Below are 18,637 nucleotides of genomic sequence, written 5' to 3'. Positions count from 1 at the left end.
CCCTTCTCCGAGTTGGGCAAGGTCCGAGTGAGTCAGGGACTCTGCCTGTGCCTTCTTTTAGTACCTCCATGGCCGTCCGGACGCGCATCCGTGTCATCCCATATGCGCAGATTTTATGCTCAGGACCACGATCCTGATATGATGGCCAGCGGGCGCCAGCCCCGAAGCAGAAAGAGGCTTGGCGAATGCACAGGCTTGGCCGCCAGGTGTACTATGCAGGGGCCCTGCAGCTCTGGGTAGCAAAGCAACAAGCCTTGCTTAGCTGCGATAATTATAGCACCTGGGTGAAGGAGTTTCTCCCTCAAAACTCCCACCTGGAGTTCGCTACCGTCTTGGAGGACGAGGGAAAGAAGGTTCCCAGAGCGTCCCTCCAGGCCTCGTTGGACGCAGCAGACTCTGCGGCCAGCACTCTGGCCTTGGGTGTCGCCATGAAGTGCATTTCATGGCTTCAGGTTTTAAAACCTCCGGCCGGAGCTGCAGTATGCCATTCAGGATTTACCCTTTGTTGGTAAAGGCATCTTCGCGGCAGAGACAGCCCCAGACTGCGAAGCCTGATGGACAATAGGGTCCTAATGCGTCTCAGCATGTATACGCCAGCGACCAAACGCAAGCCTTTATGGCCCCAGCCGCCATACTCTGTGCCTAGCCAGAGGCAGAACTCTGGCAAACGGCAAGGCCAAGGTGGTCGCAGACAAACGTCAGGACCCCTAAAGAGCCAAAGTCAAGGTCCTTCGCAATTACCGCTGGGACCAAAGACGGACCTTCCAAGGTTCGCCTGAGGGCGGTGTACCAGTCGCAGGACGGGATCTCGATCCCGCTTTCTCCTGGCATAGCCCCAGTTACTTTCAGATCGCTGGGTCCTGCGCACGATGGAGCATAGGTACCACCTTTAATTTGCTCCAGCCATGTCCCCCTTCAGCGGGCGACAGGGGCAAGGGGTTTTCTCCCGTTATGCCCTAGTCCCCCACTCGAACACAGGTCTCAGACCTCCCTGGTCCTGCATGGACTCAACCGGTTTAGGATAAGGTTGAAGTTCTGCATGGTATCCCTGGGAACCATTATTCCATCCTTGCCTCCTGGGGGCTACTATGCCGCCCTGGATATGAAGGACGCGTACTTTCGCAATGCCATCTTCCCTCCGCATGGGAGATGCCTCCGCTTTATAGCCAACGGTGAATACTCCCGGTTTACGGCCATAGTCGCCGCCTACCGTCGCTGATGTCGGATATGCGTTTTTCCGTATTTGGACGATTCGCTTATCCGAGGAGACTCTGAGACACAAACCGCTCAGCCCGTGGACATCGCCATGGTCTTATTCACAGGTCAAGGCCTGCGGTTTACTATAGAGCAATCCACTCTGGTTCCCACGCAGAGGTTGGGCTTCCTAGGGGCTATCCTGGTCTCCTACCTAGCCGGAGCCTGCTTATCACAACTGCGGTTTTAGGTGATGGCAACAATCATCTGAGGTCTGAAGGCTTTCCCAACTACCTCAGCTCGTTCTTGTCTCAGTCTCCTGGGTCCATGGTTGCCCGCAAGTTTGTAACCAAACACGCCAAGCTCCGCCTCCGTCCTCTCCAAGTCCGGCCCACCTCGGCGTACCGCTTGGACGGGAGCCAATGGTCATGGTAGTTACCGTTCCCTCGAACGCCTTAGGCTCCCTAGAGTGGTGGCTAACTTCCTCCTTGGTGTGGACAGGGATGCGGTTTCATCCGCCCCAGCCCTCACTGCCCCTGACGGCGGACGCATCATCTCTCTGCTCGAGTGCTCATGGTCACCTCCGAGCTTAAGGCCTTTGGTCTTCTAGGGAGCTGGCATTCCTCATTAATGCTCCAAAAATGAGAGTAGTCCGCCTGGCATGCCAGGGGTTCCAGCGGCAGCTGCGAGGCCGTTGTATCTCGGTGTTTACAGCCAACACAATGGCCAGGTGCTTCATAAGTATTCAGGGGGGACATAGTCCTCCCCCCATTTTTTGTCAGGAGGCCATCCATTTCCGGGTCTTTTGCATGGCCCACTCGATGGAGCTGGCGACGTCCTTTCTCCCAGGCGTTCGGAACGTCTTACCTCTTTGACTCAGCAGGTCTTTCCTGTCTTACGAGTGATCACTCTGCCCCATGTGAGGCGTCCCGCTTTTCGGAAGTGGAGATGTTTCCTCACGCAGACCTGTTCGCTCACCGCGAGAGCAGGAAATGCCAGGTGTTCTGCTCCTTCCAAGGTCTCTCCTCGGAGTCGCTCTTGGACGCATTCCTGATGTCGTGGAAAGGCCAACTGCATTATGCCTTCCCACTGTTCCCACTGGTTCATTAGGTCCTGCTAAAACTCCGCAGGGGCAGAGCGCGCATCATCATGATCACTCCAGAGTGGTCCAGGCAGCACTGGCATACCACGTTGCTCGGCCTGTCAGCCCAGACCTCATCACTCAGGGCAACGACAGGCTTCGTCACTCGGACCTGCAGCCTCTTCGCCTCACGGTGGCTGCTGCGTACCTGAGTCGGGGGGACAGGCAGCCTTCCACCTGGTCAACGTACCGGGCCAGGTGGAAGCGTTTCTTTTACAGCTGCAATACGCTCGATCTTGCTCCTGCTGAGGTCTCGATCCCCTCTATTTGGCCTGCCTCTGGCCTTCAGCGGCAGGACCTGGCGGTATCATCGCTGAGGATACTCTCGGCAGCCATCTCTACCTTCCAGCAGGCTAAGATGGACGTTCAGTGTCCCACGCTCTATGGGTTCGAGGCCCCTCAACGGCTTGGAGCGCTTGCACCCTCGGGTGCGCCGCCCAGCCCCGCCCTGGGACCTCAACCTAGTCTTGGCCAGACGGGTCTCTGAGATCAGAGCTCTTACGAAGGTTCCACAAAGACAAGGTGCAGTTATGACCGCACCCGGCTTTCCTCCCTAAGGTGTTTTGGCCTTTCATGTTACCCACAGTTCAACGCAATGGGCATAACCGTTGCACTCCTTGGACATCTGTGGAGTGCTCGCATTATATTGACAGAATCATTTCCTAAGGTGCCCCAGCTCTGCCCGGTAGCGGGCCAAAGGGAGGGCTTGCTTGTTTTCCTCTCGGAGGATCTCCTCTTGGGTGATGGCGGACATCCCCACTTGTTATGATTTGGCTCATATTTCCCTAAGCCACATCACTGTGCATTCTGCCAGGGCTCAGGCTTCATCTGCCGCCTTGCTGGCTCGTGTTTCTACCCACGAGATCTGTCGCGAAGCTCCATTGGTCCTCGGTCCATACATTTGCTTCGCAGTATGCCCTGGTTCAGCAGTCAAGAGAGGCTGTAGCCTCTGGCTCAGCAGTTTTATTCTGCCACATTTCACTCCGATCCCACCGCCTACGTAAGGCTTGGGATTCACCTAACTGGAATGGATATGAGCAATCACTCGAAGAAGAAAAGACGGTTACTCACCTTTGTAACTGTTGTTCTTCGAGATGTGTTGCTCATATCCATTCCGCACCCGCCCTCCTTCCCCACTGTCGGAGTAGCCGGCAAGAAGGAACTGAGGAGCGGGTGGGCCGGCAGGAGTATATATGGAGCGCCATGGCGGCGCCACTCTAGGGGGCGACCTGCCGGCCCACTGAGTTGCTAGGGTAAAAGTTTTCCGACGAATGTGCACGCGCGGCGCGTACACCTAACTGGAATGGATATGAGCAACACATCTCGAAGAACAACAGTTACAAAGGTGAGTAACCGTCTTTTATTGTTGTAAGTTTTATCTCGGGCCGCGCTGAGTGCTCTCTTGGTGCTCAGCAAACGCAGAGAATTCCCTGAGCAATGGCAGTGGCAGTTGGACTTTAGCTCTTGTAGGGGTTAGAAACTGTTTGCTGCCCACTCTGCAGCGCCTTGGAAACCTGCCGGTATCATGATCATTGTGCTCAGCCCTGTGTGGACATATCGTAGGCACAGGCCCCATCCGTACTACAAGAGCCCACGCTCTCCTGTCCAATATCCCAAAGCAAAGACTCTTACAGCCCTACAGCCCCTCTGTCTGAAGCAAGCTGCTGCATAAAATGATCCTGTTTTGGAAGAGTCTGAACCAGATTCAGTCAGCATGGGAATGTCAGTGTCCAGAGTGCTGGAGCCATCTGATGATCTGTGCTGGCAGGCATGCCTCTGACATGGCCTTGATCTTTAGGCTTCCTCACTGTCTCTCCCTCCACTGGGGAGAGAGTGATTTTTTTCTGTCTGGTGTGATTGGCTGCCCCCTAATCATTCCCATTGTGACTTTACTTACATCAGTGTTCCCAGAAAGGCAGATGAGTTTGAATCCTATCGGGACACTCAGGGTTCATGAGACACTGTGGACACAGGACATGCACCCTTAGGTGCGGACACACACCACATCTCTAAATCCTCTGTGCCCTCATGGCCCAAATTCCCTTGCAGTTTTCACTGTCACTCTTCAAAGTCCTGTGCACTGTAGAAAGGTGACAGGCCTGTTGGTAAGACAGACTTCCGCAGCGTAGGAGTGACGAGGATAGAGACCTGGAGATAAGGGAGAATTGGAATAGGAGCTGGAAGGAGAATCAACTTTCAATTCAGTGTGTATCAGCCTTTTTACAACCAAAGTAACAGCAGCAGAAATGTAAATATTAGCCAAAGAAAGAAGAGAGCGAGTTTTCTGTCTGGGGCTTTCTCTTTCGCTAGTCTTTGTGAAACGGCCTGCTGGTTATTTCCTAGAGTCCGTTAATATAGTAAGAGATTAAGAGATAATCCAGCAATTAGTGATGAGCAGCAGTTCTTGTCTGGCAGGCTAGAAAGTAATCTGTTTGAGCTAGCTTGTATCAGCACTGTGTCCCTTCACCTCTGTCACTGTAATCTGAAGTGTAAATAGTTTTGGGAAAACCATTGCCAGACATGCTGACAACCTCCCGAGCCCTTCCAGCTACACAAGTGCAGCAAACACTGTGCCAACCTGGGATTTCAAAGGGGAAACCTGCTGATCCTCTGGCAGGACTAACAGGCATCAGTCTCCCTGCCCATCCTAAAGGCCAGGTTATATATATCTGTGATTCCTTGGGGACTGTAGATATCTAATGCACCCACCCCCAAGGCATGCCATGACCCACTGATGGACTATGGCTGCCGCAGCTGCTGTGTTACCGGACCTAGCCATTAAACTAGGATTGTGGCCTTTGTACCCTCTTCGTACTGCCCTGTTCAGTCACAGGGGTCCATAAAACTGACCTGTTTCCTCACATTTACCCCAGCTCATTTGTACCCGTCTCATGCTGCTGCTGGTACTATTACACACTGTGCTAACACACGAGCTGTCGGGCCGTTTCCGTGTATTGCCTCGCACAGTGCGCTGGTCTGGGCACCGCCTCGTCTCGCAGTGCACGGGCTGCTAGGAAGTGTGGCCATTTCCTTGAGCTGAGCTAACCTGAATCGCAACCCCTCTCCACCTACTGAGCCCCCAGCAAAAGGTGGGATGTGTTTCGTTAGGGGAGGAGAGTATCCCTCCAGCTTTTCCCTCCTTCTACCGTGTGTGGGGGTTTGCCTCTGTCTGTACAGGATGAAGCAGTTCGGATATGAATAACTGGCATGGGGAGAAGAGAGAATCCAGCCTTGAAAGGGACTGAAGGAAATGTGGGCCTGGAATCAGGGCTGTGTTGATAACGGACCTTCAAGAGGTGTGATCGCTGGTCTTAGCATTTGTCCTGAGTTCCCAGCCTGCTGGCTCTAGTGTCCCCCCCCCCCGCCTCCCCCCCCCGGTACTCAAAGAAATAAAAGCAAGGGTTGTGCTGTTCTCCACCAAGCTCCATTACACTTTCTAGGCCTCTGCTGTAGCATTGCCTGTTGTGCATCATGTCAGAGTGGGTTAAAATCCTGTCCTCTTTGGTCACTGGCAATGACTGACTGACTGTACTGAACCACATGCTGGTTTTTAATTTGCAATGTTTCTCCTGAAAAGCAGGTTTCTCCCCCCACAGCCACAAAAAAATGTGTTTTGTTAGCAGTCTTTAACCATCAGCCCTCCTCTGTGTGTTCTGTCAGCAACGGGAGGGTTACAGATCTCTAGCTGGAGTGATGGCATTCTGGCTAAAGGAGTAAGATGTCCTTTTTCCACAAGGAAAATGTAACTAACCTTTTACTGTCTCTCCTGCAGGAACAAAAACTGGGACCTCCACATTCATTCTGGGTGTTGTTGTTGCTTTGATTTCTTGTCTCTCTCTCACTCCCAGCACAGTGCACCAGTAAGACTCTCCCGACACTGAGGTCAGCTGAGACTGCACATGTCTGTCAGTTGTCTAATATCTTTCTGCCACAATTAGCTCTTTGGTCGGAGAGGGGAAGCAGCTCTTCATGGTAGAAGACTTTCCATTTACCACCAGGAACATTTATTTCCTCCATATTCTAACGTTATGATCTACATGTCTGTGCTCTGCCCAGTGTGTGGTCAGTGGGTTCAAAGTGCCTTTGCCATCATCTCTGTGCTTGGAATGGGAGCACAGGAGTGTTTGGAGCAAATCCATGCAGTGACTAAAGGCGTGTGTGTGTGTGTGTCGCATGTGTTTACATGTCTGTGCTTTGAATACTGGCTAGGAGAGGGGCTGCCCACTGAAAGGCACCGCAGCTGTTGGGGTGTGATGTACACGCCTGTCTGCCATGTCTCCACGTGTCTCAAGTCAGTCGGTGGTTGCTTGTCCCTGGTCAGAGCAGTGCATGTGGCAGCTCTGTGTCCTTTGCGAGTGTGAAGCTGTGTGCGTGCGTTGTGGGGAATCCTGATTGACTTCTGCAGTCTTGTCTTGTTGTTTCAGTGGTGTGCGGACAGATGAAGCTTGGCCTGTTTTTACTCTCTGTGTTTTTCCTTGTCTTTTTTTTATTCCCTCCTCATCTTCATCGCACTCTGCCATCAAACAAAACAAACTTTCATCTCTCAGATCAGCGAGAAGGTTGGTCCTTTTCACTTCTTATCCATCTACAGTGCGCCACGTCAGATGGGACTTTTCCAGTAGGGAAAGGCACGCCAGCCCTGAAAGGGGCAGGCCCCTACCAGCCCTGGCTCCCTGCCAGGCACGGCCACAGCGCGCCTGATGGAACCTGCTTACTGTTTGCTATGACTTTGGTGATGGCGTTGATACCCTGCTTGCATGCCTTTGTTGCTTGAGAGTTAAAATGCACAGACTATATTTGCATGCAAAACACCAGCTGAGGGTTCTGTGTTTAAGGGGAAAGAAGTGCATGTTACGTATGCGGGGTTCTGCCTTCACCCATTACCTGTACCAGGCTCTGCGCTAATACATCTGAACTGCTTCTGTTTCCTGGTAGGAGATCAAGAGCACTAATTGGAAGCTTTGATGTGACTGATCTCCCCTCTTGCTGTGTGAGCTGCTGGTGGAGAGCAGGAGCTGCACTTTCTCCTTTTGCTTCATTGTTTTGGGTTTTTAGTTTGCTAAACACCCTTCTGATCACAGCTGTAGGCAAAGGCTCGAGTGCTCCTCTCCCCTGCACCTGTATAAAAAGAGAGGGAGCTGAGGACACTGGCCCAGTGCTCTGGTGCCTTTGTGTAACACGCAGCTTCCTGCTCTTCTGTGGTTCTCACTCTCTTGGCATGCTGGGATCTCCAGGCCTCCGAGCCCCTTTGCATGTCCAAGTGGCAGGGTTTGCCTTTGCCTTCCTCACTTGTGCTGGCTCTTTGCCTTGCTAGTAGCAGAATTTGAAGAGCCCCAGTGACCTCAGCCTTGCTCGGGTGACCCCTTGACAAGCCCAGCTGCTGTCCTACCAGAGCTCTGGGTCACTAGGGAATGTTGCTTTACCCTCCTCTCTGTCCCGATGCAGCTCCGTTGCCCTGAGAGCAGAGTGGACCAAAGAACAATCACACAGTGAAAGGGCATGGGCAGGTCAAACCTTTACAGGGAAAGCTTAGGTCTAGGCCGACGCTGAGGCCTTGGAGATTTGTGACACATTTAGCACCGATGAAAGTGCTGGGTTTAACAGCCCTGCTGACCGGTTTAATTCCCGGGATAGATCCCTCGTGGGCAGGCACTTTGCAGGTTCTCCCTGCACCCTCTGAACTGGAGTCACCACCTCTAATGGGGAGTCGTTCTCAGTGGCCCATTCAGCCTGAGGGGGCCAGTTAGCCTGCTGGTATTGTGATGTGCAGCCCTGCCCCCAGGAGCTGGTGGGACCCCAGCTTGTTTCACATAAGCCACTGAGCAGCCATCTGAGTTGACTTGATTTTAATAATGATTAAACATGTTTAACAAGTGCTCCGAGCAGTTGTTCCAGTGCAATATTTACTTAGTTCCCATTTCCCTCCCTGCAACATGCTCCCATTTCAATTGTACTGAGACAGAGGCTCTTGATTTCCCTCTAAAAATAGAATTCTTGGAGATTAGAATTACCCGCACCTAGGACAGCAGTGAAAAGAGAGAAAACCCCAAAGCCAAGCCCCAGAGCCTCCAGGATGTCACTGACTTGGGAGGCTGCAGAGAAGACTCGGAGATCACAAGAAGAGTGAAGCTCAGGCTCTGTCTGAGTGCGTCTGCATTTCCGTAACAGACTTTAGCGGCCGGGAGCTGAGCAAGTGAGAAAATGGCTGTCAGCCAAGAGGAGCAGATCATTTCTCCTTCTCTCCTCTCTCCATTGGCCTCCCCTTCTCACCCTACAAAAGTCCACACGTGCACAAATATTTAATGTGATGGCAGAAAATAGTTTCTAAATATTCCAATGGGATTTGCAGTGCTTATAATTTGTTTGGCACTGATAATTACATCTTACATTTTCCTAGCTTTACTTAAAACTGTGTACTGCTCATCCATGCATTTAATTATTGCTCTGCGACTGCTACAGGGTTATTTATTAAAGAGTTATTTTATCTTGATACAGTGGATCTTCTCTCTTATTCCCCTCCTTAATGTTGTGTTATTTTCATCAGAGAAATTTCAGAGAGTGAATGCAAATTGCATAGCTCCACAATCTCTGTCTCCCGTACTTTGCTATTAGCATGTCACTATGCTGAATGCTGATGTCTCCAGTGCTGCAGCACTGTAATGATATATCCTCTTTTATATGCAGTTGTCAGCGCAAATAATTAGACCTAAAAGTTATAGCTGAAATATAATCCAAAAATGGTGAGGCCCTGTTTTGGAAATTGTCTATAAAATGTCAGCATTCAAGGATGCATTGGGAACATAAATAGTACAGCATTGTTTGAGCGCAAGATTAGACTGTAAATGCATTTTTCTAGTTCCAATTTTTCCTCTCCTGCTGTTGATTCTGACAATAGATTGTGAGGCTCTAGTAACTACCTTTCCATTTGGAGACCTTGCTTAAAAGAGAGAGATGAAAGGTGTCTACAGCTGCATAAACCATGCAGCCCAGTGATCTTGTTTCTAGGAGGTTGTCTCCAAAGTTTTTGTTTTCTGTTGTTTTTTTTTGCAGGGGGGAGAGGGGGAGGGATAACTCAGTGGTTTGAGCATTGGCCTGCTAAACCCAGGGTTGTGAGTTCTATCCTTGAGAGGGCCACTTAGGGATCTGGGGCAAAAATTGGTCCTGCTAGTGAAGGCAGGGGGCTGGACTCAATGACCTTTCAAGGTCCCTTCCAGTTCTAGGAGATTGGTATATAGATTCATAGATTCTAGGGTCAGAAGGGACCAATGTGATCATCTAGTCCGACCCCCTGCACAAAGCAGGCCACAGAACCCTACGCATCCACTTCTATAACAAACCCCTAACCTATGCCTGAGTTATTGAAGTCTTCAAATTGTGGTTTGAAGACCTCAAGCTGCAGAGAATCCACCAGCAAGTGACCCATGCCCCATTCTGCAGGAGAAGGCAAAAAACCTCCAGGGCCTCTGCCAATCTACCCTGGAGGAAAATTCCTTCCCGACCCCAAATATGGCAATCAGCTAAACCCTGAGCATGTGGGCAAGACTCACCAGCCAGCATCCAGGAAAGAATTCTCTGCAATAACTCAGATCCTATCCCATCCAACATCCCATCCCAGACCACTGGGCATACTTATCTGGCGATAATCAAAGATCAGTTGCCAAAATTAGGCTCTCCCCCCTCATACCATCCCTTCCATAAACTTATCAAGCTTAATCTTAAAGCCAGATATGTCTTTTGCCCCCACTACTCCCCTTGGAAGGCTGTCCCAGAACTTCACTCCTCTAATGGTTAGAAACCTTTCTTCTAATTTCAAGTCTAAACTTCCTAGTGTCCAGTTTATACCCATTCGTTCTTGTATCTACATTGGTACTAAGCTTAAATAATTCCTCTCCCTCCCTCCCTCTGATATATTTATAAAGAGCAAGCATATCCCCCCTCAGCCTTCTTTTGGCTAGACTAAACAAGCCAAGCTCTTTGAGTCTCCTTTCATAAGGCAGGTTTTCCATTCCTCGGATCATCCTAGTAGCCCTTCTCTGAACCTGTTCCAGTTTGAATATCTTTCTTTCTTTTGTTTTTTCACTCCTTCCCCACCTCAAGCAAGTGGCTTGGAGAAAGAGAGGGACTTGCAGGCAGTAAGCTTGGAGTTGGGGTGCCAAGACATTCCTCAGAGACGTCTGGTCACCTCCCCAAACCTAGGACATTCCTAGCACTGCTCCTTCTCGGGGTGGGGGGGAGACACGGCTGCTCTTTTCCCAGGAGGGAGGGATGAGGAGGGGAACTGGGAGTAGAGGGTTTGGGTGCAGGAGCAGCAGCAGCTGGGAGACTGGGGGGTCCCTTCATGCCCAGGAGAGCAGCAGAGATAAGGCAGCAGCAGAGGCTCCTGTGAGCATACATGGGGGGGCAGCACTGATTGGCTGGGGGGGAAATCTGCCTGCCCGTCCCTTACCTGCCACTCTGTGTGATTGACCAGGGGAGTGGGAGCTGGGGATCGGGCTGGTACCACCATGGCAGGGCAATGAGAGCAGGAGGGAATCGGTGGGAGCCGAGGGAGACCAGGGAACAGGTGCATGGAGTACAGGGTAGTGGGGGGGAGGAGCATTGAGTTTGTTGGGGGGAGGGGCTGTGGGAGCTAGAGAGAGGGAATCTGTATTGGGCGGGGGCAGGGTGACCAGATGTCCTGATTTTATAGGGACAGTCTCAATATTTGGGGATGTTTCTTCTATAGGTGCCTATTACCCCCCGCCCCCCCAACACACACACACACACACACACACACACCCTCTGTCCCGATTTGTCATATTTGCTGTCTGGTCACCCTGGAGTGGCAGGGGAGGAGTCAGCTGCTGTTGCCAAGATAGCTAGTGGGAAAAGACAGCTTCACTTCCCCCTCCCCAGTGCTGCTGCCCTTGTTTCCCTCTGGAAGACAGACAGACACACTCACTCACTCTGTAGCATTCCCACTGGGGCCCTGCTCTGCTCCAGCCCACGAGAGATGTGATGGCTCTAAAGATCTAGATTAACCCGTGAGTGTGTGAAGCCCTTGGTTGGTGCCCGGAGTCTCCCAGGCTGAGCAGAGAGGAGGGTAGAGCTGCGGGCTCTGCGTGTGCTGAGGTCACTCTGATGGAATCAGAAACTTGGAGGAACAGCCACTCCAGTGGTGAAAGGAGCAGGGCTCCTTGTGCCAGATGCAGGGAATGTGCACGCTAATGCATGCTAAATTATTAACCCTTCTCAGTCTCTTCTGTCTGTGCTGTGATGTTGCTTCTTCTCCCACGTCTCCTTGGAGAACGTGCTGCTGGACTGTGCTGCACAGGCCTTTCACTCTCTCCTGTATGACCCAGAGCAATGGCTCAGGTTGCATTGGGTGATTTACCACCTTGGGGTTCACTTTCCTTTCCAGGCAGGGTGCTCAAAGGAGGAAGCTTGCTGAATTGTGCTGCATTACGCAGTCGTTCATAATGCCCAGTCCTGGGATGAATGGCAATGAATCTCGTTTTTGACAGTCTGCTGGTTTAAATTAACCTCTGAATGATACTATTGTCCGTTGAAATCATTTTAATATGCACAGCAATTTCCCCCATGCTATTCTTGCAAAACCTCCAAACACCTTCTTTGATCTTGATCCGAAAAGAAGATTTTTTTTAAAAAATTCAAATTCTTGTCAAAAAAATCGTAATAAAAAAGGGAGGAAGTTACTGCAAGAAATGAAGGGTAACAAAAATTTCCAAAGCGTTTTGGTGGCATCACGGGCTGCACTAGCTGTTGTGATTTGATTTGTAAATTGGAGAACATTTCTGGAGAGCTGCTCTTCGAGGGAGTTATGCTGGTTTAAATTATTAGTGGGTTCTTATGCTAGGGGAAGCAAGAGACTTACAGAACTGGCTTGAGCCAGATCAGGGGGTGTGGGTGCTGTGTAAGCTTCTATGAGCGCTCTGCCCGCGCTCTCTAATGCTAACTGACAGCAGCTCTGCTTGTCCCACCAGACCAGCCACTGAAAAAAGCTGCCAGTTATCCCCAGATGATGTGCTGGTTCATGAGAGAGTTCACCTCCTGTAGTTCCCATACTGACGGTCTGGCTAGATTAGAATCATGGCCAGATTCATAACTAAAGGCATCTCCGAGCCTCCCCCTCTCCTCCCCCCACCCCTTGTTTAAAAGCTCAGCCCTGATATCCATTGTTACTAGCTGAGGAGGTGTAGCTGAAAGGATGCTGCCCCTCACTCCACTTAGCAGGGAGCCCATCTGAGCCCACCATTGATTTCCCAGTCCCGCTCTGGTGAGGGACGGGGCAGCTTTGTGGCAGTTCCGCAGTGCGTCACCAGCAAGATTGAATCAGTCTCTCTGAAGTGAACTTAGGAGGCCACGTTAATCTCCTCACATCTTAGGTGTGAGCGCATGATGGAGCCTCTTTGCCAGCACCAGCTGCTCTTGGTACCACCGTGAGGTGTGGGCAGATCAGCTTTCCCTGGGCGCTCCAGCTAGACATGCCCAGACACTGAGGCCTGGCAGGGGGGTGCAGCAGGGGCTTGGGAGGGAACAGAGGCCCTTGGTCGCCCACGGGTCTGCAGAACCCTGGCTGGTTCACCTCCGGGGCGCACTGCAGGGCCTTCATGGGCCCGGCCTTTCCCTGGTTCGGTGGCCAGTTTCCCTAGTGCCCCAGGATGTTCTGTCAATTCCTGTTGCTTTTCTTTTGCAGTCATTTTAACCTGGTGCAAATTCTGCACAGATAGGGACCCACAGGGGCTGCCCAGGCCATTTTGGCCTCTTTGTCATGGTGAGGCCAGCATAACCCCTCTGTGGAGTGAGGCCCAGGCAGAGGGGGTTCCTAGGGCCCCTGGTTCCCAGCGTGTGGGAGAAGAACAAAGGCAGTGCTGTTTTTCCACCCATCTTCCCAGCTGTCGAGTAGTGAACCATGTCCAGCGTTGGTGGGAACGGCTTGGTGACACTCAGGCCACGTCCAGACTAGGGTATTAAAATCGATTTTAGATACGCAACTTCAGCTATGGGAATAACGTAGCTGAAGTCGAATTTCTAAAATCGAGGTACTCACCCGTCCAGACGGCGCGGCATCGATGTCCGCGGGTCTCCGTGTCGATTCCGGAACTTCGTTCGGGTTGATGGAGTTCCGGAATCGATGTAAGCGCGTTCGGGGATCGATACACCGCGTCCAGACTAGACGCGATATATCGATCCCCAAGCTATCGATTTTAACCCACCGATGCCGCGGGTTAGTCTGGACGTGGGCTCAGCGTGGGGATTGGGCTGACCTAGAGTCATGGGGCATCTGCAGTCAGCTGCTGAGCCCTCAGGAAGGGGGAGGAGCTGTTCCCATCTAGAATGAAGGAACAGTGCACACATGGGGCCGGGAAGGGAGGACAGTCCTTTAGGAGAAATTGTGCTAAGATGTAACCAAGAGGCCTCCTGGGGCCATCTTCCTACCCCACCAGCCTATGCGACTGACACTCAAGGACAAGGGTTTGCCTAGAAACCTTTTCCATGTATTGATCCACCCTGGAGAGGGGAGGAGAGAGTATTTTCTTTGCCATTCATCCCTTCCCTAGGCGCACAGACCCCCATCTCCAGTATATTGTCTAGCAGCCTTTTCTCTTCCCCTGCTGACAGCATAGTAAACAGCAGCTTTGAAAAGAGGCCAGAGGTTCTCTCCATAGCACGCTGCAGAATGCGAGGAGGCCTTTATCGGCAGATTTACAAGCTGTGTTCCTTCCGAGCAAGGGCTGACCGCGTTCCTCGCCCTTACAAAGGAGAGCCAGGGACTCGAATCCGAGGGCTACGTGTCAGTGGGGCCCAAGGCTCTCTGAGCCTGAAGTGGATGACGGGGGATAGGTTGGGGAGCAGCTGTGTCTGCTGCAGCAGGGGCCCTGTCTATGGGGTGGCAACAGGGGCCGTTCTAGCCCTGTTCTCGCAGGACTGTGCTTTGAGGGCTGTTTCTGCATGCTGGTTTTTCTGAGACTCTAACCCTCCTGCATGGCCTCGCTGGGAGAAGTCGAACTTGGTGTTTTCCATTGTCCAGTGTCTGCATGCCTACGTCAGTGTGCATCTCCCTATCTTGTTCCCTTCGCTGTGTGACCCCATCCCGGCCTCTCTTGCCTGCCAGGTGCATGTCAGGTGCATGAACAAATGCTCTGTGCAGACCTACAGCTTTTCTCTCTTTTTTCCTTCATTTTGAAAATGTGGGAGGTGCGGGGAGGTTGCTGGCCCTGGACTGGGACTGGCTGAAAGAATCCAGCACCATGTCCATTGGAAAATGAAACCTGCCTCCTAAGGAACGGTGCTGGGGGCTTTGCCTGAAAATACACACCATCATGTTAAACCCATCGCCATGTCCATCGAGTCCGCGCGGTGTTCTCGTGACTGTGTAGCGCTCGAGGAGAGCTTCATTTCTGTCTGGTTGGGGGAGCGCTCCCCTGTCAGGCAAGTAACGCCTCGCTGGCGATCACACATGTACCTATTGATTTGGGATTTAGTAATTGATTAAAAGAAACAACCAGCAAGACTTTGGATTCAGACATCTTAAAAAGCACACGTTATCCTTCCCCCTGGCTGGTAAGGAGCTAATGAGCCCTGTTTTGTCTCCAAGAAGATGTGTAGTACACACACATTGTTGACAGCATTGTCTAATTTATCACCAAGTCGTAGCTCTGTTGTGCATCTAGCGTGGGGGCTTCTGTGTTCAGTCTATTTCTGCAAGTCTGTTGATTTGGAAATGAATCATCAAAGAGCAGAGCTATGAAATGTGATTAGGCAGCGTCAGCCTGTCAGACTGAGCTGATGCTGCTGAGGCACGTCAGCTGCTGAGGCACGTCAGCCGCTGCGCAATTTCCAAAGAGTTTTTGCAGTGCCAGGGCTGATGTGGTACGATGCCCAGTGCCACCGTGCTCCCCATGGGCCCTGCATCAGAGAGTCTTTCCAACTTCCCGGGCAAAGTGCTGGGACCTGGAGCTACCGGGATTCCCTTTAAGATTCCGCTCTGTGACTGTTCGCTGCTCTGCCAGCCGTGGTTGCACTGATTGAGAGTAATTGGGAATGGATGGCTCCGTGTGAGTGGGTCAGTCGTGAACCTTCCCTGGGCTCTGACATTTCCTTTCCAGTGGAGAAGGCTGGGGAGTGCGAGGGTTCCAGGCAAGACACGTTCAGGCAGTTTCCCTTTTTAACTACAGACCAAACCGCATTAGCCCAGAGCAGGCAGAGATTTACGGAGCACAGTTGTGTTTCTCTGCCCCTGCTTAAATAGGCCCATAACACTAACGCTGCAGAATGGGCCTCGTTGCTCAGAGTCATTTCTCTGACTGAAATGCATACGGCTGGCAGCTTTAGAACTTTATTGTTGCTGAGAGTTGCTTACAAATAAGTCTTGGATGAAATGCTCTGCATAAGATTGCTATGGAGAGATACTTTGAGATGAAATAAGGAGAAATAGGTCTCCCAAAGATGGGACGGGTTCTGGCAACCCAGCACTCTCCTGTCGAAATGGATGTGACTTCACAGCTGTCAGGATTAGTGTTTCCTGCCCAGCAAGGTGTTCGGATCAGGCTGTGACACTGTACTGCAGCTCTGGTGATTCTTTCTTTTTCTGCAGTAACCCCAGTGCTAATTCAGAAATAAAACCTCCCGCACCCCCTGCCCAAGCCCTGTGAGGTGTAGGGAGCCGGTGGCATTGCTCTAAGCTAATAAACTGAGCAGGTAATTCCATTTTGCAGAGCTTCAGTGGGCCCTGTACAAAGAAAGCGTGTGAGTGGCATTTGTGCATGCTTTCCAATTAGAGGGCTGTAATTTAAATGGGGAATGGTTCACGTTAGTAATAGCCTCAATTTGGGGGGAGTGCATGGGCCAGCCCTTAATGAGTGGTTCTAATAAGATGCCAGTGGCTAAGGAAGGAGAGCAGCATGTGTGCAATTTGACAAAGCAGCAAACAGCTTTTGTGCTTCGTCATATCTATCTCTATGGATAGATATACGCCCTGTCCGTGAAAATGTCAAGCCCCCTTGCTGTAGCTGAGTGCCACATACTGATCCAGTGACACCACTAACTGTCTCCTCCTTGTTGCAGTGCGGCGTGTCGCACCTCGATTCTCGATCCCTCCCAGCAACCACGAGGTGATGCCTGGGGGGAGCGTGAACCTCACGTGTGTGGCAGTTGGCGCACCAATGCCCTACGTGAAGTGGATGGCTGGCGTGGAGGAACTGACCAAAGAAGATGAGATGCCTGTCGGCAGGAATGTCCTGGAGTTGAACAACATTGTGCAGTCTGCCAGCTACACCTGCGTGGCCATGTCCTCTCTAGGCATGATCGAAGCCACGGCCCAGATCACTGTCAAAGGTAAGACACGGCACAGCCACCCCATCCCTGTGTGAGCAAGCTCTGCTGCTTTTCAGAGGGGTGTGGAAGGGCCTAGTCCTCCCCTGGCCTCCCATTGGATGCACTCTGTGCACTGCAGGGGCATCGCAGCCTCATGGCCCTGCTGCTCGGGAAGAACGTTCACAACCCGTGACCTGATTTTTCCATTTGTTTTCCAGCTTAGATTTGACTGTTCACGCCTGCGGCCTGTCTCCTCCCCCTGTGCGTGGAGCCCACACCTCCCTTGGCAAGGGAGAGTGTGGGAGGCTGCTTGCCTGTGGGCAGGCCCTGATGTGCCAAGAGGCATCACTGGGGCTACAGGGTCTGTTTCCGGAGGAATTCTGACTCAAGTCTCCAGCCAGTGAGGCCTGGCTCAGCCCCTGGCAGGTTGCAGCTGCATCTTAGCAAGGGCACCCTGAGGCTCCGTGACCCAACCCTCCTCCTTGTCAAGGGACCCATTTTAAACAGGGATAAACCCATTGCGATGCCCTTGGGCTGTGTGCATAGGGACTCACCAGTGAGTGAGCTCAACTGCCCGCTATGCCCTCAGCCTCTCTCCTCCCATCCTGCACTGCCTCTAAGGTATGGTTCCTGCTGTAGCACTGACAGGCATTTTCTTTACTTGGCCCCAGTGTGAGCTTCTGCTCACTCTCGATTCCTGTGGATGCAGAGCGCTGCGCCTGCCTTCGGCCCGAGATTCTGCTCTGCATCTCCAGCTAGCGCCAAGGCAGGCCCAGAACAGCCCTGCCCTCCTCCCCCAGCAGGCAGGCTGTAACTCTCATTTCCACAGGCGCGTTGTTCTTCTAAATCGGTCTGTCCTCCCAAGCCCCTGCTGGCTCCCAGTCCCCTTTTAGCACCAAGGCCTTGCTCAAACAGTGCCCGGAACTGAGACTTGGTCCCCTTTGACCTGGGAGCTGAACACAAATTCTCCTTCTCCAGATACCATCCGCAAAAGCCTTTAAACCTCAGCCACTCCGTGCCTTCCCCGTCACTTGGTCCCTGCCCCACCCCACCCCTGGGTTTGACCGTGTCTCCCTGCCAATACCATGTCCGCAGCTGAGAGCGAGCGCGCAGAGGGGGTGGGAGGCACAGCTCCGTCACACTGACTGCTCTTTTTATTAGCTCCTCACTCCCTGGCCGCTGCCTGCTCTCCCCACACCTGGTTGTAGAAGGTGACACCTGCTGTTTAACACAGGGCTCAAACCCTCACACATCAAGCACTCTGAAGGGGCCTAGGGCTTTCTGCTCACTTCTCATTAGGAGCAAAGATCTTTAAGCCCCTTCCACTCTATTTCTCTCTTCCCCCCGTAGGCTGTGTGTTCTCCTAGGCGCCACAGTGTCATTTCATCTGGTGCCTGCAGAAATGCAGCTCTGACACTGGGTGGAGCAGAAGACGCGTGTGGTCAGTGCTGGTGAAAAGCCATTATAAATTAGCAAACTATGTGGTTCCATACAGTGTATCCTAAACGTCAGTGCTCCCACACACTGGCCTGCATGCTAATGCACTAACTTAACTAGACTTGTTTTTAGGGACCATCTACGGTATATATCACGTGTCCCGTCTCTGCCTCTAGAAATCAGTACTCACCTGTCCCCCGGGAACATGTGATTTCCAGTGCAGAGCTATCGGGAGGAATGCTTCACTCTCTCCAAATACTCCCAAGTTATGTAACTTGTTGGGGGAGAGCCTGTCCCCGCCACCAGCATGCCCAGGACTGAGTGAGCATCAACAGTGATTTAACAGTATGTTGCAGTAGCACCCTGAGGCCTCAGTCAGAATCCAGTTTTCAGGGTGCTCAGAGCTGTACAAGCCCACACGGATGTGGTTCTGTCCTGAAGAGCAGACATTATTCGGCTGTACGTTCCAGGGGGGCTTTCTGTAACTTTCTGGTCAAACATTCAGATGTCTGACCTAGAACTGGATTGCTTTTCTTCAAATCAAGATAG

General features: G+C 52.0%; 1 protein-coding gene across 21 annotated transcripts in view; it reads left to right on the top strand.

Moving 5' to 3' along the window:
* Nucleotides 1-18,637, top strand: part of PTPRF (protein tyrosine phosphatase receptor type F) — a 630,174-nt gene that overhangs the window by 513,369 nt on the left and 98,168 nt on the right. For all 21 annotated transcript variants that reach the window (XM_030572314.1, XM_030572312.1, XM_030572306.1 and 18 more), the window contains one exon: nucleotides 16,403-16,672. In XM_030572314.1, coding sequence (XP_030428174.1) covers nucleotides 16,403-16,672 — 270 coding nt within the window. The remainder of the gene's footprint in view (nucleotides 1-16,402; nucleotides 16,673-18,637) is intronic.

The sequence above is a fragment of the Gopherus evgoodei genome, chromosome 8, assembly GCF_007399415.2.
Source record: "Gopherus evgoodei ecotype Sinaloan lineage chromosome 8, rGopEvg1_v1.p, whole genome shotgun sequence".
Classification (NCBI taxonomy): domain Eukaryota; kingdom Metazoa; phylum Chordata; order Testudines; family Testudinidae; genus Gopherus; species Gopherus evgoodei.
Note: the sequence above shows the minus strand (reverse complement) of the source record. Positions and strands in the feature narration are given on the sequence as shown.